Source organism: Micropterus dolomieu, linkage group LG21, assembly GCF_021292245.1.
Source record: "Micropterus dolomieu isolate WLL.071019.BEF.003 ecotype Adirondacks linkage group LG21, ASM2129224v1, whole genome shotgun sequence".
Lineage (NCBI taxonomy): Eukaryota > Metazoa > Chordata > Actinopteri > Centrarchiformes > Centrarchidae > Micropterus > Micropterus dolomieu.
The window spans coordinates 3310255-3337208 of NC_060170.1; the positions used below are offsets into that span (position 1 = coordinate 3310255).

Consider the following 26954-nt stretch of genomic DNA (forward strand, 5'->3'; position numbering starts at 1 on the left):
CACATTTGTGGCCTGCTGGACGTCATTTTGCAGGGCTCTGGCAGTGCTCCTCGTGCTCCTCCTTGCACAAAGGCGGAGGTAGCGGTCCTGCTGCTGGGTTGTTGCCCTCCTACGGCCTCCTCCACGTCTCCTGATGTACTGGCCTGTCTCCTGGTAGCGCCTCCATGCTCTGGACACTACGCTGACAGACGCAGCAAACCTTCTTGCCACAGCTCACATTGATGTGCCATCCTGGATGGATTGTAGACTCCGTCTCATGCTACCACTAGAGTGAAAGCACCGCCAGCAAGTGACCAAAACATCAGCCAGGAAGCATAGGAACTGAGAAGTGGTGTGTGGTCTCCACCTGCAGAACCACTCCTTTATTGGGGGTGTCTTGCTAATTGCCTATAGTTTCCACCTGTTGTCTATTCCATTTGCACAACAGCATGTGAAATTGATTGTCAGTCAGTGTTGCTTCCTAAGTGGACAGTTTGATTTCACAGGAGTGTGATTGACTTGGAGTTACGTTGTGTTGTTTAAGTGTTCCCTTTATTTTTTTGAGCAGTGTATTCCAACTGGACTTAGTTGTCCAAACGAATGATTTACAAACCAGTCTGAAATTTGACCCAAGCTCAAAGCCACAGTTACATTGAGAATTCAGCACATTTCTTGTTCAAAGAGTTGAAGAGATGTCATTGAAATCCTAATGACACCTATGATGTTGGGGGTTGCCTTTAAGGACACAACTCAAACCCTGGAGAACCCTTATGTAAATGAGAACTACTGATTTTTGCTTCAATAGAAACAAATATCAATGTGAGATATGTTTGCAGATAAACAATGCAAGAAATGATTCGTCTTTTACACAGATTTTATTTTATCAATAGAAAAAGCCTCTAAGCTTTGACTGCAAATTTGCGAATGGAGTAGAGGAGGTCTTTCCTCTGCTGTTTTTTGGTCCGCAGACTCTCTTCATGCTTGTTGAGTCGGCGGCGCAGAGCTCTGGTCTTCTTGGGTCTCAGATCCAGGGGCTTGTACTTCTTACCCTGAAAGAAAGGAAATTAACTTTCAGTTGAGTTGAAAACACCATGCTGTCAAAATAATAACTCTGAGAAGTGAAGGACAGGAAGACGTACACCTACAACTGTTACTGAAATTTTCTAGAGGTGGACTTCAGTATTATACTTCGGTATAATTTTTATAAATCAACAAGCTCATAGAGTGAGCACAAAGTCTTTACATGTCAATAATGTTATTTCAATGATCTGTTGCTACATTTATTTATTATTTTCATATTTGCATTAGTAGGTGGCCAGCTGCGTACACATCTACCATCAGAAGGTAGGTCATTCCTTTGAAAAGGGACATCACAGCACTTACATGCTGCAGACAATCAACCCATCTGCTTGGCATACCATGACAAAGACTTTTAGGCAGCTGCCCTACAGACCACCTCTTCCATTCTGTTACATCCTCAAGTGCCACAACCAGCAGTAAGTATGCAAATTTCCCCTCATGGCCATGTTCTGAATGCCGTTGTTTTCTTGGGAAACCATCTTTATGCATCATCCGTCATCCTAATATATTCATGCAGCCACAGTATATTTTCAAACACCTTCTGAGTAACTATGTAAATGATCAAAACAAAGTGTGGCAACATGACAAGTGCTCAATGTTGCAGGGAAACTGATGTTACACCATTAAAAGCAGTCATTAGTTGGGCCTTTTCTACAGTGTGGTATAGAAACATTACTACTATTGGTTAATTATTAACTCCCAGTAAACAGCCAAGTCAAAAAAAATTAACGCTGTCTATGTAAATAGTCATTATGAGGAATACTAAGGTCATCTCAAGTCTCAGTCTTTTGGTAAGCAGTGTTGAATGCATCAGCAAAACATCAGCTCAACAAATATCATCTTTGACCAGAGAACCAATGAGGAAAATTTGAAGTTCCATACAGACATGTCTTTGTCCATGTTTGTGCTCAGTGAGGAGCTGAGCTTGCTACAATCTATGGTGGCTGCTTTCTCTCACCTTGTAGAACTTCCTCAGGTTCTCCTTCTGTGTCTGGTTGATTACAGTCAGGACTCTGGCGATGGATTTGCGGACAACACGGCTGCAACGAACAAACAAAGTCAGGAGCTGATTTTTGCACCCCAGATTTTGGTTTAGTGACAAATCAGCCTCAGAAGTAGAGTTGTACACAATTAAAGAAATAAATAAGAGCCAAGCCCACTGTTAGTCTGCAGAAGTTTAATTCTGGCAGTCTCAGACTTTTAAAAATTTTAACAAGAAATTTTAAAAACACTGCCTCTTGCACGGGTTTCCTCCTTATTTTTCTATGTACATAAATATCCATTGATTATGAGGAATATTCAGGTCATCTCGAGTCTCAGTCTTTTGGTAAGCAGTGTTGAATGCATCAGCAAAACATCAGCTCAACAAATATCATCTTTGACCAGAGAACCAATGAGGAAAATCTGAAGTCCCAGGCAGACATGTAACTGACAGTCTGTAGGGGTTTAATTCCTCTAATGGCTTATAAATTTTAAAGTTAGTTAACGTTACGGTTTTCATCCTTATTCTATAGTGGCAGTGTGGAGCCTAAAAAATCCAAACCTATTAGCTACAATAATTTAGTGAACTTTGTAATTTAGTTTGGTTACCATTTCATAGTACCCTTGTACAGTACTGACGCCATAATACATTTATATATGTTTATAACCCGTGGGGCTCTGCACACACAGAAGACAGCTCCTGTACATGTCACGACCTTATAGCCAGAAACAGCCATGTCAAATCTGGACCAACCTGGTCAACTCACAAGAAAGTGTGGCTTAGCGCTGATAAATCATTTTCATCCAGTAAGTTACTTACATCTTGGAGAGCTTGGAAGCAGCTCCACCGGTAACTTTGGCCACACGGAGCTGGGACAGTTCATTTTTCAGGTCGTCCAACTGCTTGAGGAGCTCTTCCTTCTTCTTGCCCCGCAGATCTCTTGCCTTGATCTTGGCCTGGACCACGATAGAAGACATTCGTTAACCACCGTATCACATTATTAGACTCAAAGACGCCATCTCAAGCGGCTCGAGAAGCATCAGCTCTGTTAACGCAACGTTGTCAGGAGCTCCTATTCCCGACACGAGTCAGCCAAGCTAACACAGCTAACGTTATTAAAGTTAGCAGACCAATAACTTCACGTCTTCACATCATTCAAGCCATCTGCTACCAGTATTTACAGTGAAATATCGGCTGCACGTGTGTTCTGTTAACATTATCCAGCAATAATAGCAAGCAGGCTATCGACAGCCTGCCATATTGTCATTGGCTTAACGTTACGGTTAGCAACTACGCTTAGCAATGTCGGTCTGTACCACCCGAAATATAACATTTAATTCAATTCCGTTAGCAGCCTACTTATAGACAAATTCATAAACAACTACCCGAGAAGCTTATGTACACGTATAATATATTTTCAATGGGGTTTAGTTGAGATAAACGTGAAAAAATACATAAATGACAGACGAGTGTCAGCTCCTCACCATGTTCCCTCTCGCTGCCCTGTTGGAAAGGCCGGACGCACCGCGTGCTCAGAAAAAGTAGTTTCCGGAGAAATGTCTTCTTCTTCGGTCTGGATTTCAGATCGACATCATAAAAACAGCGCCACTTATGGGCGCAGCGTTGGAGAAGCAACCGAATCAAGATGCAAGACAAATTTGGAGAAAGAAACAACGTAGAAATCAAAAGGGAATATCATTTCATAATCTCTGAGGATTTTAAGTCGTTTCTAAAGGTAAATTAAAATATTATAGGATATACATTGCAAATGGGAAAATGTATGTAGGCTATACTGATAATGTTTTCACCTAAACTGAAAACAAAACTCAAAACACCAGAAAAAAGGCTATTAGGCCTATAGATATCAGCAACAAACACAAATAATTAAATGTTCCAATACCACATTAAGAAAACATGTATTGATAAAAGTATGAATAAACACATATTAGAATAAATAAAATTCAATATTTTTATTTATTTGAACCCATTCAAAAGTTTGGGGTCACTCAGAAAATTCCTTGTTTTCAAAAGAAAAGAAAAATTTTATGTCCATTAAAATAACATCAGATAATAGTCAGATGATAATCAGATTGATCAGAAATAAAGTGTAGACATTGTTATTGATGTAGAATGTTGTTGCTGCACACAGCTGATTTGTAAGGATATATCTACAGAGGCCCATTATCAACAATGATCAGCCCTGTGCTCCAGTGGCACGTTGTGTTTGTTAATCCAGGTTTATAATTTTTTAAATGCTAATTGATCATTAGAAAAGCCTTTTACAATCATGGTAGCACAGCTTAAAAACTGTTGTGATGATTAAAGAAGCAATAAAACAGGCCTTCTTTAGATTAGTTGATCTGGAGCATCAGCAGTTGCGGGTTCTATTACAGGCTCAAAATGGCCAGAAACAAAAATCTGTTTTCTGAAACTTGTCAGTCTATTCTTGCTCTGAGAAATGAAGACTATTCCATGTGAGAAATTGCCAAGAAACTGAAGATCTTGTACAATGCTGTGTACCACTCCCTTCACAGAACAGCGCAAACTGGCTCCAACCAGAACAGACAGAGGAGTGGGACACAACTGAGCAAGAGGACAAATACATTAGAGGGTCTAATCTTAGAAACAGACAGCTTACAGGTCCTCAACTGGCAGCTTCAATAAACAGTACCCAGATTAAGCCATAATCTTTTCTTTTTATTGGCCAGGCTGAGATATGGCAACCCCAAACTTTTGAACAGTAGTGTATATATATTTCCCTCTCACTAAATATGCAAGATTTGGAGCCAGAAGAAGTAATTTTATCATTTCAGATTTATTATTAATAAATGTGGGAACGGAAAGTTGTGGCAGCAATTGTTAAATCATAAAAAGCAAAAGACACAAAAGCTGTAGTGATTGTACAGTTGTTTCAGGGTTTAACACAGCAAAATTAATCAGATTAAAAAGTGCATTCATTGTTTTTTTTTTATTCTCATGGATGCAGATTACCCAGTGTGGGTGACTACATCAGTCTGCTACCGGTTATTAGTAACACAAGAGGATGACAGCTCCTGCATCCCAACATAAAACAAATGTATTCAGAGCAGATACAACTTCAAAAGCAAGAAAAACAACAACTGACCTGAAGTACTTTTTTTTTCTTCTGTGACTGATAATCGTATGCAGACAGCACCCTGATGTATTTCTGCTTCACAATGTTTGCATATTACTGTCATGAATACCAGCGCAGAATCCTCTGGCCTTTAGAAACAAATAGAATTGTAAAATACTTCTCAGGCTGCTTTAGGGATTCAAAATTGCAGTTTAACCACAGGCATGCAGATTCCCTGGGCCTCCCACTAATTTAAAAATAACCATTCATTGTGTTGTGACTGACATCACACGGAGCGAGGAGGATCGGGAAAGACAGTGGGACTGAGTCAGAAACATATATGAGTTCTGGTCTATGATGATGATAAATATTGCAAACTGACCTCACATCAAACCATTTACATCCATTGATTGATACAGTATGCACATATTTTGATATATAAATAAACATGTGGAATGTACTTTCATTTACATTAGCAAAGGCAGGTACAGGTAGAGCATGTTCTCCAGTCATCATTTACATAGCATTCACTTATTTAATCACATTGTTATTTTTAAAATGGACAACTATAGTCTCAATCATTCATATTGGTGTTCAAGGACCTAAAACAGTCTGTGTGCATATTGTATCAGCTCTGCCAGCCATTTTTGCTCCTCTAGTAGCAGCAACTGAAAATAGAGACTTTTCTTTACCCTGAACTGAGCCTCCAAACAGCACTTCCAAGCTACTAGTCAAATGTTTTAGTTTAGAGGTGGTTTAGGTTAGGGCCATGGTTAGATTAGGTTCCGTCACTCGAGGTGACAGAGGGAGGATTTGAGTGCAAGGTCTGCTGGGAGGCTCAACTCATAGTAACAATAACAGTCTAATGGCCAAGCTGTTTTAAAACCCATTTAAGTAAGCTGTTGAACTACAGCCCCGCTGATTTCAGCATCTGTTTATGTTGGCAGACAGGCAACAACAAATTAGTAGTCCAGAAATGCCAAAGCTACAGTATGTTTTCAGTATTTTAAAAACCATTACGTTGTTTGTTTACCAGACAGCGCTGACAAGTTTATTTTTACACTAGAATATATTGCTGACTGTAGATCTCTTGGTCCCAAATACTCACCAAATTTAAAGGATCCTTATCAAAACAATTTATGTATCTGTATAAATAAAAGATATATTGGCCGACATTATCAGATTTTTAAACTCTGTATATACCATCATGTAATAAAACTGGCGGGCTCTAGCTCAGACCAGCTTGTAAGGGCGATTTCAGTGAAGCTGTGGTAAGAAATATGATGAAAATTAAATTTTAAGGAAAGATGAGAACAATGAATTTTCTTTAAAAGACACGCTCCAACTTACTTTTGATGATTTTAAAATTCAACCTAGTTAATCAAGACTCTAAATGAAAAATGTCAGCACTCTCATTTCTCAAGATCATTCTGGAACTTGAGGTTTCTACTGGACAGAAATCTCAGCCTGGATTCCCTTGAGCTTTGTGAAGTAGTCTTACTTCAAAGCACCAAAACATAGTAAACAGATTTCTTCCAATGCCATCATGAATATTTCAACAGGTAAAGACAACTAATTTACTCCAATCACAGCAAAGAAAATGGTTGGTGGTTGAAAGGGCTTCAAACTCATGTCACTTAACACACATTTAGATCCTTTGACACAAATGTGAACAATTTATGTCCATTTGGCAGGTGCTATTAAATAAACTCTCACTGAAACTGAATCAGCGTCAGTATCGTGTACAGGTCATTAAATGACACATTTTCATTAAGAAGCCCTCTGATTTAAAATAGAAGATTAACAAAGTGACAAGATAAAAGGTCCTTCAGCAATCAAAGGCTGTACCATTTGTCCAGTAAAGACAGTCACATCAAGTCACAATGCTTTTTGTTCTAGAAAAACACAGGTGTAATTTGTGTAGTTGGAATCAGGTAGGAATGAGGCAGTTCCTAAAATAACAGTCAAGACAGTCTGTTATTTCTTTCTGATGTTGTGTCTCGTTTTCTTACATGCCAACTCACTTTCTGCTGTTTTCATGGGCTAGAAAACATCAGATCTGAGTCATATGTCAGGGAAGAAAAATTAGACTTGAGACACTTGAGAGACTCCAGTGTGAATACAGTGTCTTACCAATATTTTATGGTCAAATAACATTTGGTCTAACGTCCATCTGCCTTAATGATTGGGGAAAAAAAATCCCAGTCATTTTAAAATCAACAACTGATTATAAATAGGCCTTTATCCTTCAGACATACTGTGCAGCCCATCCTCTGTCCCTACAGAGCAGAAAACAACAGTCCTTCCCACACAGAGCCAGAGGAAACTGCGGGAGGCTGTTCAAGGTTGAAAGCTAGAGTCCTTCTCAGACACAGAGGAAGAACCGTAGACTGTATGAAGAACGTCCTCCCCTTGGAGGTGGTCCTTTAGCTCCTTTTCCTCCATCGCTTCCGCTCATCAGCTCCAGTGAGTTGAAGTGCCTGAGACTGAAGGTCGGATGATACCCTTTGGAGAAGGCTTGGATCCAAACCAGGACATCTAGAACAGAAAACACCAGCCACCAGGTTAGCTACCAGTGAAACTAGCTCAAATTATATACATGTTTCACTCAGAAGAGACATTGGCCCCAATACAAGAACATTTTCATGTACTTATCCTAGGTGGTCCTAGGAGGTGGTAAAGGGAACGCAAGAGATGGAGAAAAGCAATGTATTATTTGTGATGTTGCACTGTGAGGTGTTATAATAGAGGATGTCCACCTGCCGCTGCAGCTGTTAAAGAGAATTGGTTGAATTGTTGAAGTTGTCATGCCAAAACATGCCAATAAAATACAAATATGATTCACATTATACTGACATTGTAACCAGAATATACATTAGTTTATAACATTTTTCCCCCCATTTTAGAAGCATATTTATTCAGTCCAAATCCATTCAGATGAAGGCACTAGGATTTCAGCTTAGTTTTTTTTTTTTTTTACTAGAAAATTGGTGAATGTGACAAGTCACAAAACCTGTATGATCAATTCAATTCACTTCAATTCAAATTAGCTTTATTGGCATGAATTTGTAACAACAACAACATTGCCAAAGCATCATACATACAACATAACAACAATCAACCCCATACATTTCATTAAACAAGTAAATAAAGCGTAAAGTAATCAAAGCGTATGTGTGTGTGTAAAAAAAAAAAAAAGAATATTAAAAATTTTAATAAAATAAATAAATAAAACAGTAATCGTGTGTGTTTAAAAAATATATATATATATTAAAAATAAATAAATAAAACAGTAAGCGTGTTTGTGTGTGTTAAAAAATATATATATTAAAAATAAAATAAATAAATAAAACAGTAAGTGTGTGTGTTAAAAAATATATATATTGAAATTAAAATAAATAAATAAAACAGAAAGTGTGTGTGTGTGTGTGTGTGTGTGTGTGTGTGTTAAAAAATAAAAATATATAAAAAAAATAAAAATAAAATAAATAAATGAAACATAAATTATATTAATTGACTTTTTTTTTTATAATTAATTGATTAAAAAATAATAATTAAATAAATAAATAAATAAAAATAAAATCAGTGTCAAATGTAAAAACAAAACAATTACTAAAATATCAAACGATCAAAATAATAATAATTTGAAAATCTGTACAATTATTTGTCAGTCTGAGCTTCCACTGGTCCTCACTTCTTGGCATGAGGAGATATATTTTGCAGCAATTATTTCACATCTGGGCATTTCTCCCAGTAAATAGGGGAGTTTCTGTGTGTCTGATATGAATTCGAATTCGGGGTATATTTGAGAAATGTTTGCAAAGTGTCTTAGTGTTTTTATATTGTATGATCCACTTATATGAATCCATCTGTCTGTTTGTTTGGGGTTCTTGCTTGAGGTCCATTCTGAGCAACAGTGTTGAATTAAGTTGAAAATATCTTGATCTTGACCAATCCCCCCAAGGTCAGTGGTCAAACCATGATGTAAATGTTTAAGGCTTTTCTACCCCGATCACAGAAACACCCTTAACTTTGGTGAAACTTCACACAAATATTCAACGAACAAAGCTTTAGTACCTTTTTAAATCTTCTACTGACACATACAGGATGTGTAAAACAATGGTCTGTGTTGAAATAAAGTGTTAAACTGTGAATGAAACACTAACCTTGTACTCCAGAGTTTGTTTCAACATGTCCTCTTCCTCACGAGTGAAGTTCAGCAGCACAGATACAGCTCGTATTAACTGGTATGCCTGACAGAGCAAGACACACAGAATCAGACTTGGTGTGTAACAGAGCCAGGGTCAGTCATTTAGTCCAGGGCAGGCCTACAGGGCTGCACATGAACGCTTTATTTACTTATGCAGCCTATGTAGTTGTTGAACTAAAGGGGTTAAAAAAAAAAATAGAGCCCTGAGGACTTACTTCAGCTTCTCTGGATGACATAAACTTGAGGACGACATGCTTGAGATACTCAAAGTTGATTTCTCGTGAGTCGTTGAGGTCTGAGGTATTAGTCACCGTAGTGTTGGAGGTTGGGGGGCTCGGGGTGGATGCTGTAGGCGGGTCTGGACAGACCCTGTCTTGTTTTTCAGCCCGGCTTTCTGGCAACTTCTCTCTCCCTTCAGTGTCTGGCTCAGACTTCAGCTTCTACAAAGCACAAAGAAGGAAACGCATATATAATATCCATCTATATTTATACCATTTACCTCTGTACTATTTAACACAATACTCCTGCAATATTTTCTAATGTTCAGACAGGAGATGATTTAACAGTATTGTCAATTTTCAAGCCATAGTTAGTAGTTATGATAGTTTGAAGATGAATCTATAGTTTACCTACAATACTAAATACAGAATAATTAAGTGAAAGGTAAATTGGATGTTGTTAAATATCATACAGTTCCTTCATAGAGTGACGACATGTGATTCAAGTTTCCATTAGTCTGATCATTTTTTTATGTCAATGAGGTATGTGCAACTTTTTAAATGTATTTATGCTGGAATTACTTCCGCAGGTATAAGTGGACATAAAGAGAATTTGCATTCATAGCAGCATAGCAACCAGAAAAAAGCAGGACAGAGGTAGAAATCATGAATCAATCAGTTCAAAGATTCGTAATCACTATGTACTTTGTTCACGTTTCTCTAAGCTAAGCAGTCGCATCACCATTTCAAGGCACTTCAGCATGAAGAGCAGCGCTCATACAGCCCAACGTTCAGTGCCGATTCTGATTAAGTTCAGTTCATGTAGAAGCACTGCACGAGGTAACAGCTAAGCAGCCTATTACTGACCACTGAGTTAGTTCCGTTGTCTTTTAATAAGCTTTTAATGTGGTAGTAACGTACTGTGAATCACAGCTGAGCAGACAACAGAGCTCTAGTCACTAGTGAGCGCCACTGCTAAAAGTTACAGATTCGATCAATGGTGAGTCAGTATAGTCAGTTCACTTTTGTTGATAAATTATTTCTTTGTATATGTACTTAACACTTCTATTCTAGATCACACTGATTCCTTTAGTTGTTTCTCCAGTTATAAAAAGAACAGGGTTGATTAGTTCCCTTATCAAGAACTGTTCAGTAAACATGTCTCACCAGTTCCTTCTGCAGCGTCCTCTTCAGTTCTGCCAGTCTCTGCTGCAGCTGCTTGATGGTCTGCAAAACAATACCAATGTGTTTTATGTGCAGTGATGGGTCTATACATTTCATTGAAATCTAGAGGAACAACAGAATAGGAGTAAGACGGCAGCTGACCCTGTTCTTATCGCTGAGCTGCTGCTCCAGCTCTCTGTTGACCTTCTGAAGGTGATCCAGATCGTCCACCGTCACACTGCCGTTCTGATCCTCCTCGCACACTTCAGGGCTGTGAAGCTGTTCTGTCAGGGTTTCCACCTCCACCTCCAGGTATGAGATCTGGGCAACACATACCAAACCACAATGAAGGTGTGGGAAAACATGGACAGTACAACCCCCAAATGGAAATATATGATAAGAATGTTTTTAAGGTCAAACTTAAAGTTAAGTCTTAAGGTGGGTTATGTGACAAGGGTGTCTGTTCAGTCTGTGCACTGAAAAATGTAATTATGGGAAACAAACAAACACTATTTCAGCAGTTCCAGCCATGTTTTTGTGTCAGTACTGTTAAATAACCCACGGACATTCAGCTTAATTTCTAGTTCACCAAGAAATGCTGTTGCTGTGATGTTATAGCGGCAGGAAAGTTGTGAGTATCACTGTCTAGAGCTGCTGTGCTGCACTGGGAACATCTTGACCTCTCTGCATGTTAGCTTCACAGCAGCAGCTGTAGCTAACCCACAACTAAGCTAACATTAGTTACATTACTTGCTGCGTCCTTGTTCGCTCTGTATCATTTATTAGTTGTGGTACCCCACCTTAAAGCCGGAGCTCCAAATATGGAACACTGGTCTTCCCTGAATATTGTTTTTTAAGTGTGATGGGCAGGTGACAGGTCAATAATGAGCTATGAAAGATTGGTGACTTGAACAAAACAACTATTACAGTTGAAAACAAAAATTACCAATCCTAAATTTAATTATTATAATAATAATTTTATTTTCTGCATCATTACTGTGTGTACAAAGAGCAAGGTTAGGTATTTCTGACTTTGTGTGTAGATGCTAACCCGCGCCTGGCAGCTATCTAGCTGCTGTGTCTGGCTGAGCAGCTCCTCCCTCAGGGTGATCAGCTGGGAGTCTTTGTCCAGCTCCATCTGCTCCAGCTGGGCTCGCTGTTTTTCTACCTCCTCCTGCAGCTGGACCAGTGATGCCTGCCGACACTGCACCTCTGCAACACACACACAACACGCAACATTTGAATTTATTTGAAAGAAATTCTAATCCAATATATTAAATATTAGATGTCATTTATACGGACAAATTCTGCAGAGCGACAGGCTGACTAATAAAGCCAATTTATCCTTACAGCAGTGTTTATAAGTCCATTTCTAAGGTGCATTATTTTGGCTACTCCCTGTACGAACACTTAAACAATATGGATTTTCAAATGTCATTACCACTATTTATAGATCAAAGCTGCTAACAGTGCACTATTCACAGCTTTCTTTATTTTATTTTCAGTTGATTAGGATTCCTTTGTATATGTACCTGACACCTCTACCACAGATCACATTGCTATATTAAGTTTTTGCCCGGATATAAAAAAAACAGGGGAGACTAGCTCACTTATCAAGAAAAGTTAAGTTAGCAGACATATTGACAGACAATATATAATAACAACATGATCCACCGCTTTGCTACTGTTACACAAAGAAGAAATACATTAAGAACGAAGACTCATGATTACAAAATGGAAGCACAAGAAATTCAGGCGTGTTTGTGCTTGTACCATTCTGGAGTGTTTTGATGTCTTCCTCTCTCAGTGCTAGCTTCTCACTGACAGTGGACAGTTCCTGCTGTGAGGTCTGTAGAGATGTGGTCATCCCTGCAATCTGACAACAAGCAAACCAACCACTTTTCATTACAAAGTACATGCGAATGACAACCAGCTCTGATTGTTTTTTTTGTTTTTTGTTTTTGTCTTATAATCTGTGAGTGTTAAAATAAAGGCGCAGTCCGCTGAATAACGATAAAATATAACTCTTCTGTTCTTTCTTTCCTACAAAAGGAATAAGTGTGTTTGTGACTGGTCCACAGGAAGATTGCTACATCATTTGTGAGGGACCCCATGTTAGGTGTTGCCTTTGTATTGTTGTGAATATTGCAAGAAGTGTGTTTACCCACAGACCTGTGTTTGCAGCTCCTCCTTCTGCCGTCTGGTTTCTTCTAGAGCTTTGGCAATTTCTGTGCTTACTGTCTGCCGGCTGTTCAGCTCCGCCTGTGGGAACACACCAAGACTAAGACAAGAGTGACAAATACACTCCTTTTTTAATTATCTTCTTGAGTCATCATCTTTTTGAGTCTTTAGACCTCTATATTTCTATTGGTGAATGTTCAATACTAAGTATAAAGCTTCTGGCTTTGTAATATGGCAGTGAAGCTATATCATATTATGTGAAGACAGCTGAGTAACCAAATTTTCATTATTGCTCTATACATCTACAGAATAGAAAACTGGTTGGAATAGATGGATTGTTTCCATTACACGTTCCTATTTAAAAATACAGAACATGCCAAATAGAACAGAGATTATGAGCATATGATCTTCTGAAGTTCTAACCCTGCACTGCTCCAGCTCTTCTGTCTGCTGCCTCAGAGTGGCGTTTGTCTCGTCCCTCTGCTTGTCCAGATCAGCCTAGCACACAAAAACAGGTACGAGAAAGTATTAGTCAACATAACATAGCATAACAAAACATAGAGCAAACTGCGCTCTCTCTTCACTGCAAGAAATACAGCGATTAACCCACTCCCTCAGTGTAACAGGATGACTACTGCACAGTGTTATAGATTACAAATACATCTTTGAAAAATAAAAAGAGCTGAAAATGACAAGCAGAACATACCACCCTCTCCTGCAGCATCTGTCTTTCTGTCTGTAAAGACGTGATGCTTTCCTCCAACCGGCTGGCCTTCTCCTGACTCTGTTGCTGTAACAAACACACCTGCTGATCCAGAAAGGCCTTCTCTGCACTCCACTCTCCCTGCTGAAAAAAAAAAACATACATACAAATGCATCGTTAAACATACGCATACAAAAACCCACCTTCATTTGATTTTAACAAGACTGAAAATTAGCAGTGTCCCTCAAAAAGGAGTACACGTGGACAATGTCATATCTTTCTTTTAAATGCTATATGTGTTACAAATGGGTACACTGTGGCTCAATAGCTTATTGTATTAGATCATATATATTGTGACTGCACACTCACAATTGACATTATCTCTTATATTAAAAGTATTTAGCGGGAATAGTTGGGTATCTGTAACTAATATTACAAAGAGTACAGTCTAGACCTGCTCTATATAAAAAGTGCAATGAGATGAGATCTCACGATATTAAAATATGACCATATTTCTCGTCAAGGTGAAAAGCCGTCTCATGATATCAGCATGATGGATTGAGGGTGAGTTATCATATTAGATACCCCCGCCAATCTTAAATGGTTTGTGTGGTCAATTTACATTTACATTTATTCATTTAGCTGACGCTTTTATCCAAAGCGACTTACAATTGCTATACATGTCAGAGGTCGCACACCTCTGGAGCAACGAGGGGTTAAGTGTCTTGCTCAGGGACACAATAGTGGATGGGTCACACCAAAGGCATGTGTCTTTCCCATTGCGCCATCACCACCCGCTCGGGTAGGGACTGAAAAAGTACATTCACATTTTTGCCTTTTCTTTTTTTTTTACCATTGCGTAAATTAAATAGTCAAAATGTGCTTTTTACTCAGCGTTTCCCACACGATTTGGAGAGACTATGGTGGGTGGGTCCAAGGCCCAAGGGGGTCCGGTAAAGTAAATTACATGTATCCATTTACTTTTAATAGACTCTTCATATATTTTACTTTCTGTGAATGTAATCCAATTAATCTTATTTCTATCCTGTATAGACACCTTTTTTTTGAAAACCGAACATTGTCACGTGTGTCCTTTTTGTGTTTTCTAAGAAGTCAGCAACAGATGGAGGGCATGTGCTAGGAGACAATTCAGCAGAACAGTGTCTGCAAACGGTGATTTTTGCATCTTTCTCTGACGCTTTAAAAATGTTTCCACACTATATTTGCTATTTTCGGCCGATTAATTTTCTGTACATAGTGGTGCTTCATGGCCAGGAAGACTATAAAAAACTAATTTCACTGTCTGAATACTTGCACTGAAATGACAAATATAGAGTGCACATTGGTGTCTGCAACTGTTATTCTTCAAACTAACACCAGGTTACACCAAAGTAAAGAATTAAATCCTACAAACTGGTTTGACATTTGGAATATTGTTTGCAAATGTTTTGAGTAATAACATGTGGAGCAGAAGCAGACATTTTTACTCTCAGTTAACTCAAATAATTAACTTGTGAATTTTTGATTAAAAATATGCAATTTATTTTAACAGGCTTTGAATGATTAAGCATTTACTGATTACTGTCCAATAATTGATAGAGGGAAGTGTTAGTTCTACTTTTGGTGAAAAAAGCTCTATATGTTATTTTCCGAGGCCATTTTCCCAGTTGGCTGAGAATTATACCTGACATGGGCTAAGAGTATGTCCTCCAACCAGACGATCATAGGGTCAGTGCCAAGTCTGTCTACTCTAACGGCCTCTTTAGGAAATATCAAGCGTATTTTGGACTCATTTTGTGCTCTTGACTGTAGTGGTACTCACCAGTTTATCCATATACTTTTGCTTTTCTGTGATCTGCTGCTCTGCACTCTTCAGTCTATCACTACTCTCTAGGACTTGCTGCTCCAGATTAGCTATCTGAAATAGAAAACATACAATGACTGATTGTGACCAGGTAAAGAAGCAGACATATTAAAAGTTAGCTCAGCCAGAATGCCAAGTGTTTACTGTTGTCAGCTGTCAGACAATCTTTACAGTACGCTTCCTTAGTCTCCGTAACCATGTGATTCCAGATTCTCTAGTTGATAATAGATCTACAATTAATAACTCATATATAATGCTTTTGAATAGATTTTTATATCAACTTTAAAATCCAATGAAACACATGTCTCTTTAGACACTTTTTTGGCATTTTAAAGTTGATTAATGCCGCTTTGAGCTGACTCAATGAAATCATAAGAAGTTTTCTGCTTATGTTCCACAAGACATAATTATCCAAACAATGTAAATGTATATGAGGCATAAAAACTGTGGAGCTAAAAATCATGATTTACTCAATCACTGCCAGTCAACCATGCACATGGAGAGAAACTCGACTCCTTTCTTATCTGTTGTTCTTGCAGTACTTTGTCCGTTTGCTTACTTGTGTGTCTGTTCTCTGTCTGTAGGCTCTGGAGGAGTCGTCTTTGTGTCGGAGAAGGGTCTGCAGCTCAGTAATATTGCAACTCATTCTGGATACCTGAGGTCAGACAGGAGGGACAGAGCTGGAGGGGCATTCTGTCACACTGATTTATTGCCTTCACTAACACAATTCTTCCTTTTGACAATTTAGCCTGTTCTAAGACAGAAAGTTTGGGAAGCCACATATTGTTGTCAGGTCAACACTTTGTTATAGTCTCTTTTTATTCACCTGAAAGCTGCAACAGCATCAATGTTGTATGGTGACCTGTTTGCTAATTTAGCACAATGAGTAAATACCTCAGCAGTTATCAATCTACTTAATCCACAGAAATTATATCCACGTATAATCGTGGTTTTGCAGATGATGCAGGGACTTTACAAGTCAGGGTTGAGTGAATATATGCACTGGCTTACCTGTGCCTCCAGAGAGCTGACAGTATCAGCATGGTTTGTCCGAACTGCCAGCAGCTCTGCTCTGGTCTCCTCCAGACTTTGCTCCAGGCTAGACTTCTGAAAAGGCAAAAACTGCACTGCAAACTAACACATTTCCAACAATGTCGGAATATCATTCCCTAGAACAGGGACAGGGCAGAGTCATAATAAAAGACATGTAAAGGTAAGCTTAACATGTTAGCTATTAGTTTTAATGCACAACATGAATCCCAATTCAATTATCATTGAACTATTGTTGATAAATGGATAATTGGTCTCAGTCCCACAAATGACTGATCACTAGCCAACACTGGCTGAACTAAGCACCAGCTATAGATGTTCTTCACCTCCTGGAGAAGCTCCTGCAGATGCTCGTCCTGGCTGAGGTTGCCCTGCAGCCGTCTCTCCAGAGAAGTCACTTTCTTCTGAAGTTCCCCTAACAAGCGCTCCTTGTCCTCCTCCGTTACAGCAGCCTGATGAAGTCAAGGGAAGACATTCACAGGCTTCTAGCAAACCGTTTAACTAGATTCTTCAATGTGTTACTATTGTTTTTCTAAAAGGCTGATATATTCTGTTCAATTCTCTGGAAGTCAATTATTATTTATAATTATTTAAATTCTCTTATCCCCTTTTATCTCCTGAATGCCCCACAGATGTTTCCCTGACTTGGATACATTCTCATTCTGAATTACAGGGTTCAGAAGTGAAAACCGGTCCCAAATAAGAACCAAATCCAAAAATTAGCTGTTAGTCTTTTAAACGTGTTGACAATGTGAATGTGCAGTAAAAAAGACTGAAAGAATGAAACAATACAACTCAAAGTAAACGCTTAAAAGAATAAATATATTTTTGTTATCAAAACATTTCACATTTTTTTATTACCAAACTGGAATTGAAACTGGGATTTGATAACAACCAGATTGGATGAGAAGAATCGGAATCGATAAAATTCAAATGATATCAAACCCTAACACCGTATTATTACTGATATTTTGTACTATGGAGTCAATTTTGATATCAAATTTTAAAAATAGTTAAAATGTGGGAAAAGAGCTAACTCTCAGTCTACAAGCACAGCAGACTGTTTGAATTAGTTTAATTGTACTCCAGCATACATACAGTAAACTAGGACAGTGACGCTCACCATGCTAACCCCTAATCCTAACCCTTCTTAGCAATGAACAACAACACTAAGCATGTGAAAAGTAATCGTGGAAGAATATTTTTGGTTCTACATCACAGATGGCAACAGCATGGATAAATGTGAAGTTAAGTGGAAAACTACAAATAAGTTTAGGACTATTTTGTTTTTACTTGTACTATTTCTATACTCTGTCAAAGACATGTCATTCACAATGTGGTGCCAAACTTATATATTATAAAATGGATTGTATTCTTACATCATACACTTGGATGAAGCCCCACTTTGATTATGTTCTGACCTTTTGTTGTTGCAACTTCAGGGCGTCATTTTCAGTCTGTAATTCCTGGATGGACCTCTCTAAAGATGACACCATACTCTGTGACTGAAAAACACACGTATCACATACTCGCTTGATTCACAGGCAACTGCCTTGACAAATTATTTATGAATGAATAGTGACTAACTTCGTTAAGAAGAAGTAGAGTGCAGCTTGTGTTCAGGACTGACCTTCTGGAAGTCTTCAGAGACCTGCTGGATGACGGCCTGCAGCTCCTGGCTTTGTCCCTCCAGCTCACTGATCTTCTTGTCTGCCTCCTCTCTGAGCAGCAGCAGTTCCTCTCTGGACAGATCCAATGACATGCACTTGGTCTTCCCGTGGTATTTCACAAAAATCATAGCTCAACAACAAATGCAAACTTGTCATTTCATAGAGCAGGGTGTATATTGAATTCTTTTTTAGATTTGTTCACTTTAAAGTTAGCAGATGGAACCCCAATGTAATTGCTGAGAATTATATTTTTAACAGATTCTCATTTTCCATAAAGCTACCATTTTTCATCAGACTATTTATATGATCATAAAAATCACATACTGCTGCCCGTTGCATTCCTTCTTACCGCTCTATTTCAAACTCAGAGTTGAGTCTGCAGCTCTCCTCATACTGCTGTTCCAGAGCCTTGAGTTTCCCCCGAGTCTCGAACAGCCCTCGCTTTGCTGACTGAACTTCAGCCTCCTTCTGCTGGAGCTCCTGCTCCCGCTGGCTCAGCTGCTCCTCCTTCTTCAGCAACTGACAAACATTAAAGGGAAATATGTCATAATGAAAGAACATACTGCGCAATAAAAAAAGTGCTTTTATGAACCCAGATGAAATCAAATCACACCTCAACAACTTAAGTGCTTTCAAACACATTCAGTGCTAAAGAGACTCTCCTATTCTGCACTGAGGCTCACATCCTTTCCAAAATCCTTTCCAGCTCATCTCCAATGTTCAACTGAATCACAACATGACAGGAACAGGAAGGTGGCAAACTGCATCACTGTTGTTAAGTAATGATGCAAATCCAACCATTCAACTCTGCATGTACGCACCATGTGTTTAACTTTAGCGAGCTCCTGCTGCTGAAAGCCCTCCAGTTCATCCAGGTCATCCCTTTTCTGGAAGAGAACTAAGCTTTGCTGCATCATCTCCTCTAGCTGCGCTGACAGGGCAGCCTTGTCCTAAATAAACACAACACTGTTATATTATACCAGTGTACACATACATGTGTCCATTTTCAGGACATGTGCAGGTTTGAAGAAGCCAAATTTAAGTGTGCTTTCACACCTGAAATCTGGTTTGTTTGATCCCGACCAAGGAAATAATTATAGACAACTACGACGAAGCAGGAACCAAACACAATACACTTTTAGTGTGTCTAGTGCTTTTCACTTTCTGACACACAGTATGAGGGAAAATGCAATGTGGTAATACAAAGATGTGTTACCTTGCCAAGTGATCTGACAGAAATATAGGCTATTCATCGCATACAGCCTAGATCAGGAGATTACTTTCTAAACAGTTCATAGTCAGCAAAAAGTTTTTGAATTCTTGCAGGCCACGACCCTCTGTTTCAAGAGGTCTGAGTCCAGTTGGTTAGTCCCCACTAGACTTCAATAGACAACTTTTACACCAGCCCAAACAAACGGAACTAAACGGGCAAACACGCCAGGGTTCAACTGATCCGACCAAAACAGGTTAGGTGTGAAAGCACCCATTTTCTCTGTTAGGTGTCCAGTACAGTCAAACTTCAAGATGTCATCATAAAATAGTGTATTACAATATTATTTATTATTATATATATAGTGTATGTATGTATAAGTGACCAATTTAAAGACGTGCCTTTTCCACAGTGGCCATCTTCTCCATCCATTCCTGCAGTTAAAGGATACAAAGAGAGATAAGTACACGTCACAAAACAGAACAGTACAATAAGTGAGACAGAGTGACATTTACCTGATCTTTCTTCTCCAGTGCTAAAGTCATCCCCTCTGCCATTTTGGCTCTGTTGGCCTGGTGAGACTCGTTCTGTTCTTGAAGTTTCTTTATGGATGCTGGGCGGCAAAAGTGAGAGAGACAGAGAGACAGAGAAAGGGAAAGATGGAAACCATACAGAGAGGTTTGTATGCAACCAAAGAGAACAGAAATATTAAATAGCACAGACAGTGGCACCATTAGTAGCTGTGAAAGGTTAGAGTCAGATTAAGAAGTGTTCATCCCAGAAGCAAAGACAGGCAAAGACAAGCGATGCATGGCAGCTAACAATTACAACACCGTTTGTTAAAGCTAACACGGCAATATATGTGTGTGAACTAAGAAAGAAATCCACCCAAGTCTACCTCTGCTTGAAGCTGCGTTACAACTCACAATACTTAAGTACAAGATAGAAGCAACAACATTGCACTATTGTCAGCTCTGAGAGAAGCACTAAGGGAAAAACTGCTGGGTCATTAAAATCAAAAATATTCATGCCTAAGAAGAGAAATTTTAACAGACAAGTTGGTACGTTGGCCTGATGGTGGCACTAGAGACTTATGGAGTGCCCAAAAAGGGAAATGGTTCATCCTCTGAAGAACATGATCATGTTCTGCAAATTTCATGCCAACCAGCCGATTGCCACCTCATGTCCAGTGGATGCGGTTGTGTCATTTTCATGCTGAGCTACCACTCTGTAGTTCCAATGTGTGCTTGAAGTACTTTGGAAACAGAGTGTCTTCAAGCGCTTTGTTCTTCAGCAGCCACATTTTGAATACAGTTTACAGTTGATTTGTCAACACTGCATTTTGAAAAACTATTCTGTAAGAATAAGACAAAGTCAATAACAAATAAAGCCCATTGGTAAACATTAATTTAATGCCAACTGATCAACATAGGCATTTAAATAATGTACATTCACATAGTGAATTTCACACCACCAAAATAAACCGGCGGCAGCCATGACAGGGCCTGAATGGGACACGGTCATGTCCAGTGGACATTAGGGCATAGACTGTGACACTTCATGAGCATAAAATCCAACTTTCAACAAAAAGGTCACCAAACACACTAGAATCCATCCTCAGGACCATAAATATCCACTGTATGATTCGTCAGCGTTGGACAGACAGTCCACAGTGATATTGTAGAAACAATTAAAAACAGCAGGACAAATCCATGATAAGAGCCAGTTTCTCCACTGGCAGTAAGTCAACAAACCAGAATGCAACGCAGCTATAAAATATCAGCTATAAAATGTTGATATTAAAATAATCTGTGTGGCTGCAATCATTGCAGTAATGTTCATAACCGTAGCTCAAGTAGCTAGTGAGCTATATTTATTTAATGCAGTCTTTGTTTCTTATGCATATACATCCAACTGAATTCAAGTTCAAATCACATCTTTAGGTACAAAGTAACAGACAATGTATGCAGAACTCTGAACTCAACGTGCTGAAAAAGATCTGAGGGTGGATTTTTAGATAAAAAAGGGTGAAAGCATTCAGCGCACCCAAAGCAAACCTCTAAAGCCCATTATATTTACATCTGCGGCAAAAAATGATCTTCGGGAAGTGATGACACACTAGGTGAAGGTTATTACAGCCGACAGACAGATGAGAGAAAGGAAGGTAACTGGGAGTAGAGTAGAGGTACGTACAATCCTGATGCTTTTCTAATGCAATTTCAAGCTTGTCCTTGGTCTTCTGCATAATTCGTAGCTGCTCAGCGTAGTCTATTGTTGGGAAGTAAGGTGATGGGATGGGGTGTCAACAGTACATAGACACACATATACACACACACACACACACACACACCCCAACGCACAACCACACACACAAATGACAGTAAAGAGAAAGGCAGGAGAGAAAGTGAACAGAAGGAGAGGGAGAAAGCAAAAGGGAAAACATGATTGAGAAATAATGGAAGGTAAAACTATTAATGATTTTCTTATTTGAGAAAACCATACTGGTTAAAGGCTGCATGAGAATGTGCGACCTTTAACCTTTTCTGCGGTTGCAAGAGGAAGAGGAGCCTTTATACTGGGGGGAAAACACCCTAAATGCAAAACCAGGTAGACTTTGTCCCACTGAATATACACCTAATAAACATTATCATAGTCATTCATTCTGAGACGTTAATGTAATCACAATTTAAAAGACAAACAAATGAATATAACACTCTCTGTGCAGCTTTTTTTCAACATGTAGATGCAGGTCAGGTTTATAGAAATCCACTTTTCTGCTTTAAATTAAAAACAGGAAGAGCACACTGTTCTTCCAGGCAACCAGAGCTTAAGCTTCCAAACGGTGTGGTGCATTTAGATGGATGAGGAAGTGAAAGCCAAAGGAAAAATAATTAGCAGTTTTAACAGTATCACAATTAACCTGCATTGATAAACTGTTAAATGTTTAACAAGAGTTTCAACGTCTTACTGCGAGATTGACTCACTCAAGATAAGAATCCGGATCTCGGGCAAAAACAGCATATCCAAACAAACTGAACAGAATTTAACTGAAAGTGAATCAGTCCGGCTCATCAACTGCTCAGTGACAGTCAATGATAACTTGTCATTTGCTTTACACTACAAGACAGAATTTCACAGTTATATATCCCAGCTTTCAAACTGGTTCCGGACGGGATCTACGGTAGTCATATTCCCTTTGACAAAGAATGTCTGTTTGACCTGCTGGTGTCAATCTCATAGACCAGAGGCATTCAAGTTCCACTACCAAGACTAGTGTTTAATCCAATATTCTGTCTATAATGTGTATCATGTTAGTCTAGAAAGTAATTTTGTTTGTTTATACGGGTGCTGTCAGACAGCCTATCAATATAAATGTTCTCATGGTCTGCCAGTTCTAAGCTAAAGTGCTTTTATTTGTTGTGGGTGTGACTGTAGTTTGCAGAGAAAAAAAAGAGATGCAGGCAAAGTATAATAGCTTCAATTTTTTTTTTTTTTTTTAAATAATACAGTGTTAAATATTTATCACTGCAATTGCATCAGCCTCAGCCTTTATGAGAGGACTTCACAAGTTGGCAGTTTGATAATTCTGATGTCATTTCATTAACTAACATGTTCGGCTCTATCACTTACAGTCCTGTGCATCACTTGGGTTTAAATAAGAGAGAATGACAGTGTAACTGTGGTAGGGAAAGAAGGGGGGTGGGGAGAATATATTTGTATATTTTATCTGAAAAAGATACATTACTCTATTTCTATTAGTTATATCCATTTTACTTAAACATAATCCTCCGTCTTATTTTAGTGTTTAGTCACAAACTGCTTTAATCTGCAGACACACGAGCACCTCTGACTCTCTCCCTGTATCTGTCTGCTTCATTGACTTTATTCCTCAGCAGTTTTATAAACACGACTCCCATTTTGCGACAACTTTTTGACAGCAGCAGGTGAGCCACATGTGGAGGAGGCTTGTTGTTAATGATGTAGCCTAACGAAACGATCGAGGTGGGTTCACTGTTGCTTTGCCTGGTATGTGCTTGTAAAATATCCCTGTGTCCGTACGTAAGATAACGCCTCTCTCTAACTCTGCCAAATATACGTTGGGGACTGTACCCGGGCAGCCCACATAAAGTCTATGTGTGGTATTACTAATTGTGAGCGCTGGGTCTTCTTCACTCACGGTGACATGTTATCGTGTGTGGAGCTGTGACTGTAGCCAATTACAGACTGCGCCACTGTTCTCATTAAATTTGGCTGGCAGTGAAATTTACGTGCATGCTGCACAATATGAGACTTTCACGGCCGATTAACCCAAAAACCGTCCGATTTCGGTGCATCTCTAGTTTAAGTGTCTCTGATCTTGGGTATTGATCTCTCCTGAGAGCTGCAGGTGGAATCGCTCCAGCTCGATAACCTTAGCCTGCCTACCTGATAGCTTGGCCTCCAGCTTCCGGATCTGATCATTCCTTCTGAGGAGCTGGGCGGGCAGATCGTCCCTGGAGCTGCTGCCATCAGATGCCTGAAGACACACACAGCATTAGGTAGCACTTAAAATTCATCCTGTTCATTATGTTGAATTTAAAGCATTTCAGTGGTAGCTTGTTACTTTCACTGCAGGAATCATGGCTCTACTGGCAGGAATTCCCTAGTATCAAGTCCAAAACCTGAAGTTTATCCTTAGTGTTTTAGATCACAAAAGGACATTCAGTTATTACACTGCACTGCTGTTGCACTACAAATAAATGTATGATTTATCATTGGTATTTGGCTAGTCAGCTGCAGGTATAATAAAATATATGTAATGGAAGCAGAAAAGAAAGGATCCACTTGTCAGTGTCATGCAAACAAGCTGGGTAAACTGCATCCACACTGACAAGTATTCGTTGTACCAGAAACACAATATCAGCTTGCTGTATTGCTACTCAGCAATGTCACTAAATAATTTAGCCAAGTGCAACTGAGACGGCACTACAGCCTCAGGAGTCTGGCTTCCCCTGTGAGGGATTGCACCCCCGTTTGCTCCAATGAACAGAGCTTTACCACGGATATGGATTTCCTGTACAAGGTATTCCAAAAATATTTCTCTTAAAAACAATACAGGAAAAGCGTGTATTAACACTGAGTAACAAAGTATCCTGCCTACATGCAATCAATACAATAGAGACCAACCCACTAAGTCAGCGCGGTTCTAAACTACTGTCCGTCACACCCAAGAAGTGTTACCTACAACTGACTGATTGTGACTATTTCAAAAGCCAGTCAGGGATCCAATCATAGCACTGACCTGAAATTACAGAACTTTTCTGTGACTTTCCTAGAACTACTTTAGACTGACAACTGACATGTGAGAAATCCTATGACAAGAACATGCATCCTTGATCACTAATGTTTCAATCTATTTTCCTTTTATTGCTTTTTAATTCTGTATTTAGAATTTACATCAGTTTAAATGATTTATCTCACCATGCAGCAATTTATTCTTCTGTTGACATCAGTGAGAGGAGAGATGGGACACTAATGACATCTACACATTTGGCAGCGATGTTGCACATTGGGATGTGCCACAGAGGGGATTAAAATGCAGCTGGACCATGGCCATGAGCACCAGCAGGAGCTGCCAGAGTGTCTCTAACATTCAGACCACAAGCCTAAAAATCACAACGCTGCCTCCTAGGGTGGACACACAAATGAGCTACAAACACTTAAGATGCTTTGTTCAAAAGAACTCAGTTCATATAAATGACCTATTAGGCCAAAAACAGATTAAATCGGAATACAGAACAGTTTTTTATTAAATATGCTGGAAATATTCCTGCTGCTCTGCTGGTCCGAGCAAAAATTCCCCTCTCTGTGTTGTGCGCTGTCAATTCAAGTATGGAGATATTTAATTTATTTTACAAAACTATGGGAGTAAAGACAAAAGATACTGTTATCTGCCGATACTGAGTCAAATAGCTGGATCGGGTATCGGGGCCAATTAAGTCATCGACGTTAATCAATGATGTTGATATTCTGCTGAAAGATGAACAGTAACAGTTTGATTTGTCTCTACGATAGCCGAGAAACAACCTCCAGCAAAAACAATGCCGCTTAGTTTCTCCTCAGTCATGAACAAGCCTAACCATTACTAATTCATTTCAATTACCATTTATCAGATATTTATCAGATTACTCAACAATTTGAAAATAAGCACAAAGATGTAGCATTCTAGTGACTGGTGATGATGAGTACTTACAAAGTCATCCCCAGAGTCTGCCCCCACTGAGGTGATGGATTCCTTGCTGATGGTGCGTGGTATACGAACACCACTGCGAGGTGCTGTGGCCGCCTCCTCTGCGATCTTCTTCTTTAACTTGGCAAACATGTCTGTCCTTTCAGTGTCTCTTTTTGAGTGAAATGTTCTGTTTCAGGAGAGTAAGGGACTTCACGCGATGCATGGAGTTTATGGCTCCTTGTGCTGAGGACTGAAACAGACCCTCGTCCTTATACAGTACCCCTCGAAACAAGTTTGTACTGGTAATTCCATTCTGCTACATCTAGAAAAAGAAGAAGCAGCAGTGTGCTATTGTGTGTCACATGTCACATTGTTCTGATGAGCCCAACAAGATCAACTCACTCATTTTGGCATCAATTATCATTATCATATAATGGATGTGCTATCTTGACATATCCCCCTTCTGGCAAAGAATCTTGATATAATTTGGAAGTACTTTACAAATGGATGAAGGAGATTTCACTGCCAAAACAATCGGTGTTTGTAATAATGTTGTTACTCAGAGCAGATGACAACCTTTTGAATGCTTTTTGAGTAAAGTACACTACATAAGCTCTAAAAATGTTTGGGTTACTGTATGACATACTTTCATAGAGCGCAGGAAATCTAATTCTGGATGAATTATGCAGTTCATCCAGAATTAGATTGCATCGAAAGCAAAAGCAGGTTTTGAGTTTGTACAGTGCATCCTAACTCATCCTAACGTTAACCAACGAATTGTTAGGTCACAAATTCCTGAAAGGTAAAATCTCTTATTACTTGAGTCTTATCACTGTCAGTCCCATTAGGAATTCAATCACACTGTCAGACTATGTTTTGACAGACAGCTAGCCAGCTAGCTCTTCTAGCCATAACAATGAGAGTTAACGTTAATGTTAACACCACCGGGTGATGTTAGCAGTCGTTAGCTTGCTCGTTTACTGAAGTCGCCTTTCTCTTACCATATCAATTCCGACATAATATCATTCCGGGGCGTTTTCGGGTGCTCAATGACTGTATCTTCGCCTTTCCTCTGAATACACTGGAAGAAAATAGCTATCGTTGCAAAAGTGGATCTGAATTCGCTGGCCACTCTCTCGTCTGACAAGCTAGCTGTTGCGAGTTGGTGAGCTACACGTAATCATCCCCAACACAGATGATTGTCAACGTCACCGCCGCGCCTGTGTTGATTGGGTAGAAGAACTGAGCGGTGTGGGAACGTAGCAGAAACACGCGCCGCCTAGAGGCGGGAGAAGTAACAGCAGCAGTTTCACACCTGCAGGTCGAGACATCCAGCAT

At 39.2% G+C, this 26954-nt stretch overlaps 2 protein-coding genes across 3 annotated transcripts; both read right to left on the minus strand.

The window, feature by feature from the left end:
* Positions 1 to 835: 835 nt before the first annotated feature.
* rpl35 (ribosomal protein L35) lies at positions 836 to 3643 on the minus strand. Its single transcript, XM_046034597.1, has 4 exons — positions 3526 to 3643; positions 2861 to 2997; positions 2018 to 2099; positions 836 to 1028 (listed from the first exon to the last, which is right to left on the minus strand). Exons 1-4 carry the CDS (start codon positions 3526 to 3528, stop codon positions 879 to 881), a joined length of 372 nt encoding a protein of 123 aa, XP_045890553.1. The 5' UTR covers positions 3529 to 3643; the 3' UTR covers positions 836 to 878.
* Positions 3644 to 4717: 1074 nt separating this feature from the next.
* golga1 (golgin A1) lies at positions 4718 to 26786 on the minus strand. 2 transcript variants are annotated; one of them, XM_046034595.1, is made up of 24 exons: positions 26618 to 26786; positions 25638 to 25938; positions 23831 to 23921; positions 21599 to 21673; positions 19921 to 20018; positions 19807 to 19839; positions 19017 to 19145; positions 18545 to 18714; positions 18156 to 18267; positions 17947 to 18030; positions 16852 to 16977; positions 16487 to 16582; positions 16035 to 16130; positions 15434 to 15529; positions 13615 to 13755; positions 13332 to 13406; positions 12900 to 12989; positions 12501 to 12603; positions 11779 to 11939; positions 10890 to 11048; positions 10731 to 10790; positions 9561 to 9785; positions 9302 to 9388; positions 4718 to 7673 (listed from the first exon to the last, which is right to left on the minus strand). In XM_046034595.1, exons 2-24 carry the CDS (start codon positions 25764 to 25766, stop codon positions 7593 to 7595), a joined length of 2517 nt encoding a protein of 838 aa, XP_045890551.1. In that variant the 5' UTR covers positions 25767 to 25938; positions 26618 to 26786; the 3' UTR covers positions 4718 to 7592. The 2 variants fall into 2 exon arrangements, with proteins under 2 accessions (XP_045890551.1, XP_045890552.1); XM_046034596.1 differs by lacking the exon at positions 19017 to 19145.
* Positions 26787 to 26954: the final 168 nt, after the last annotated feature.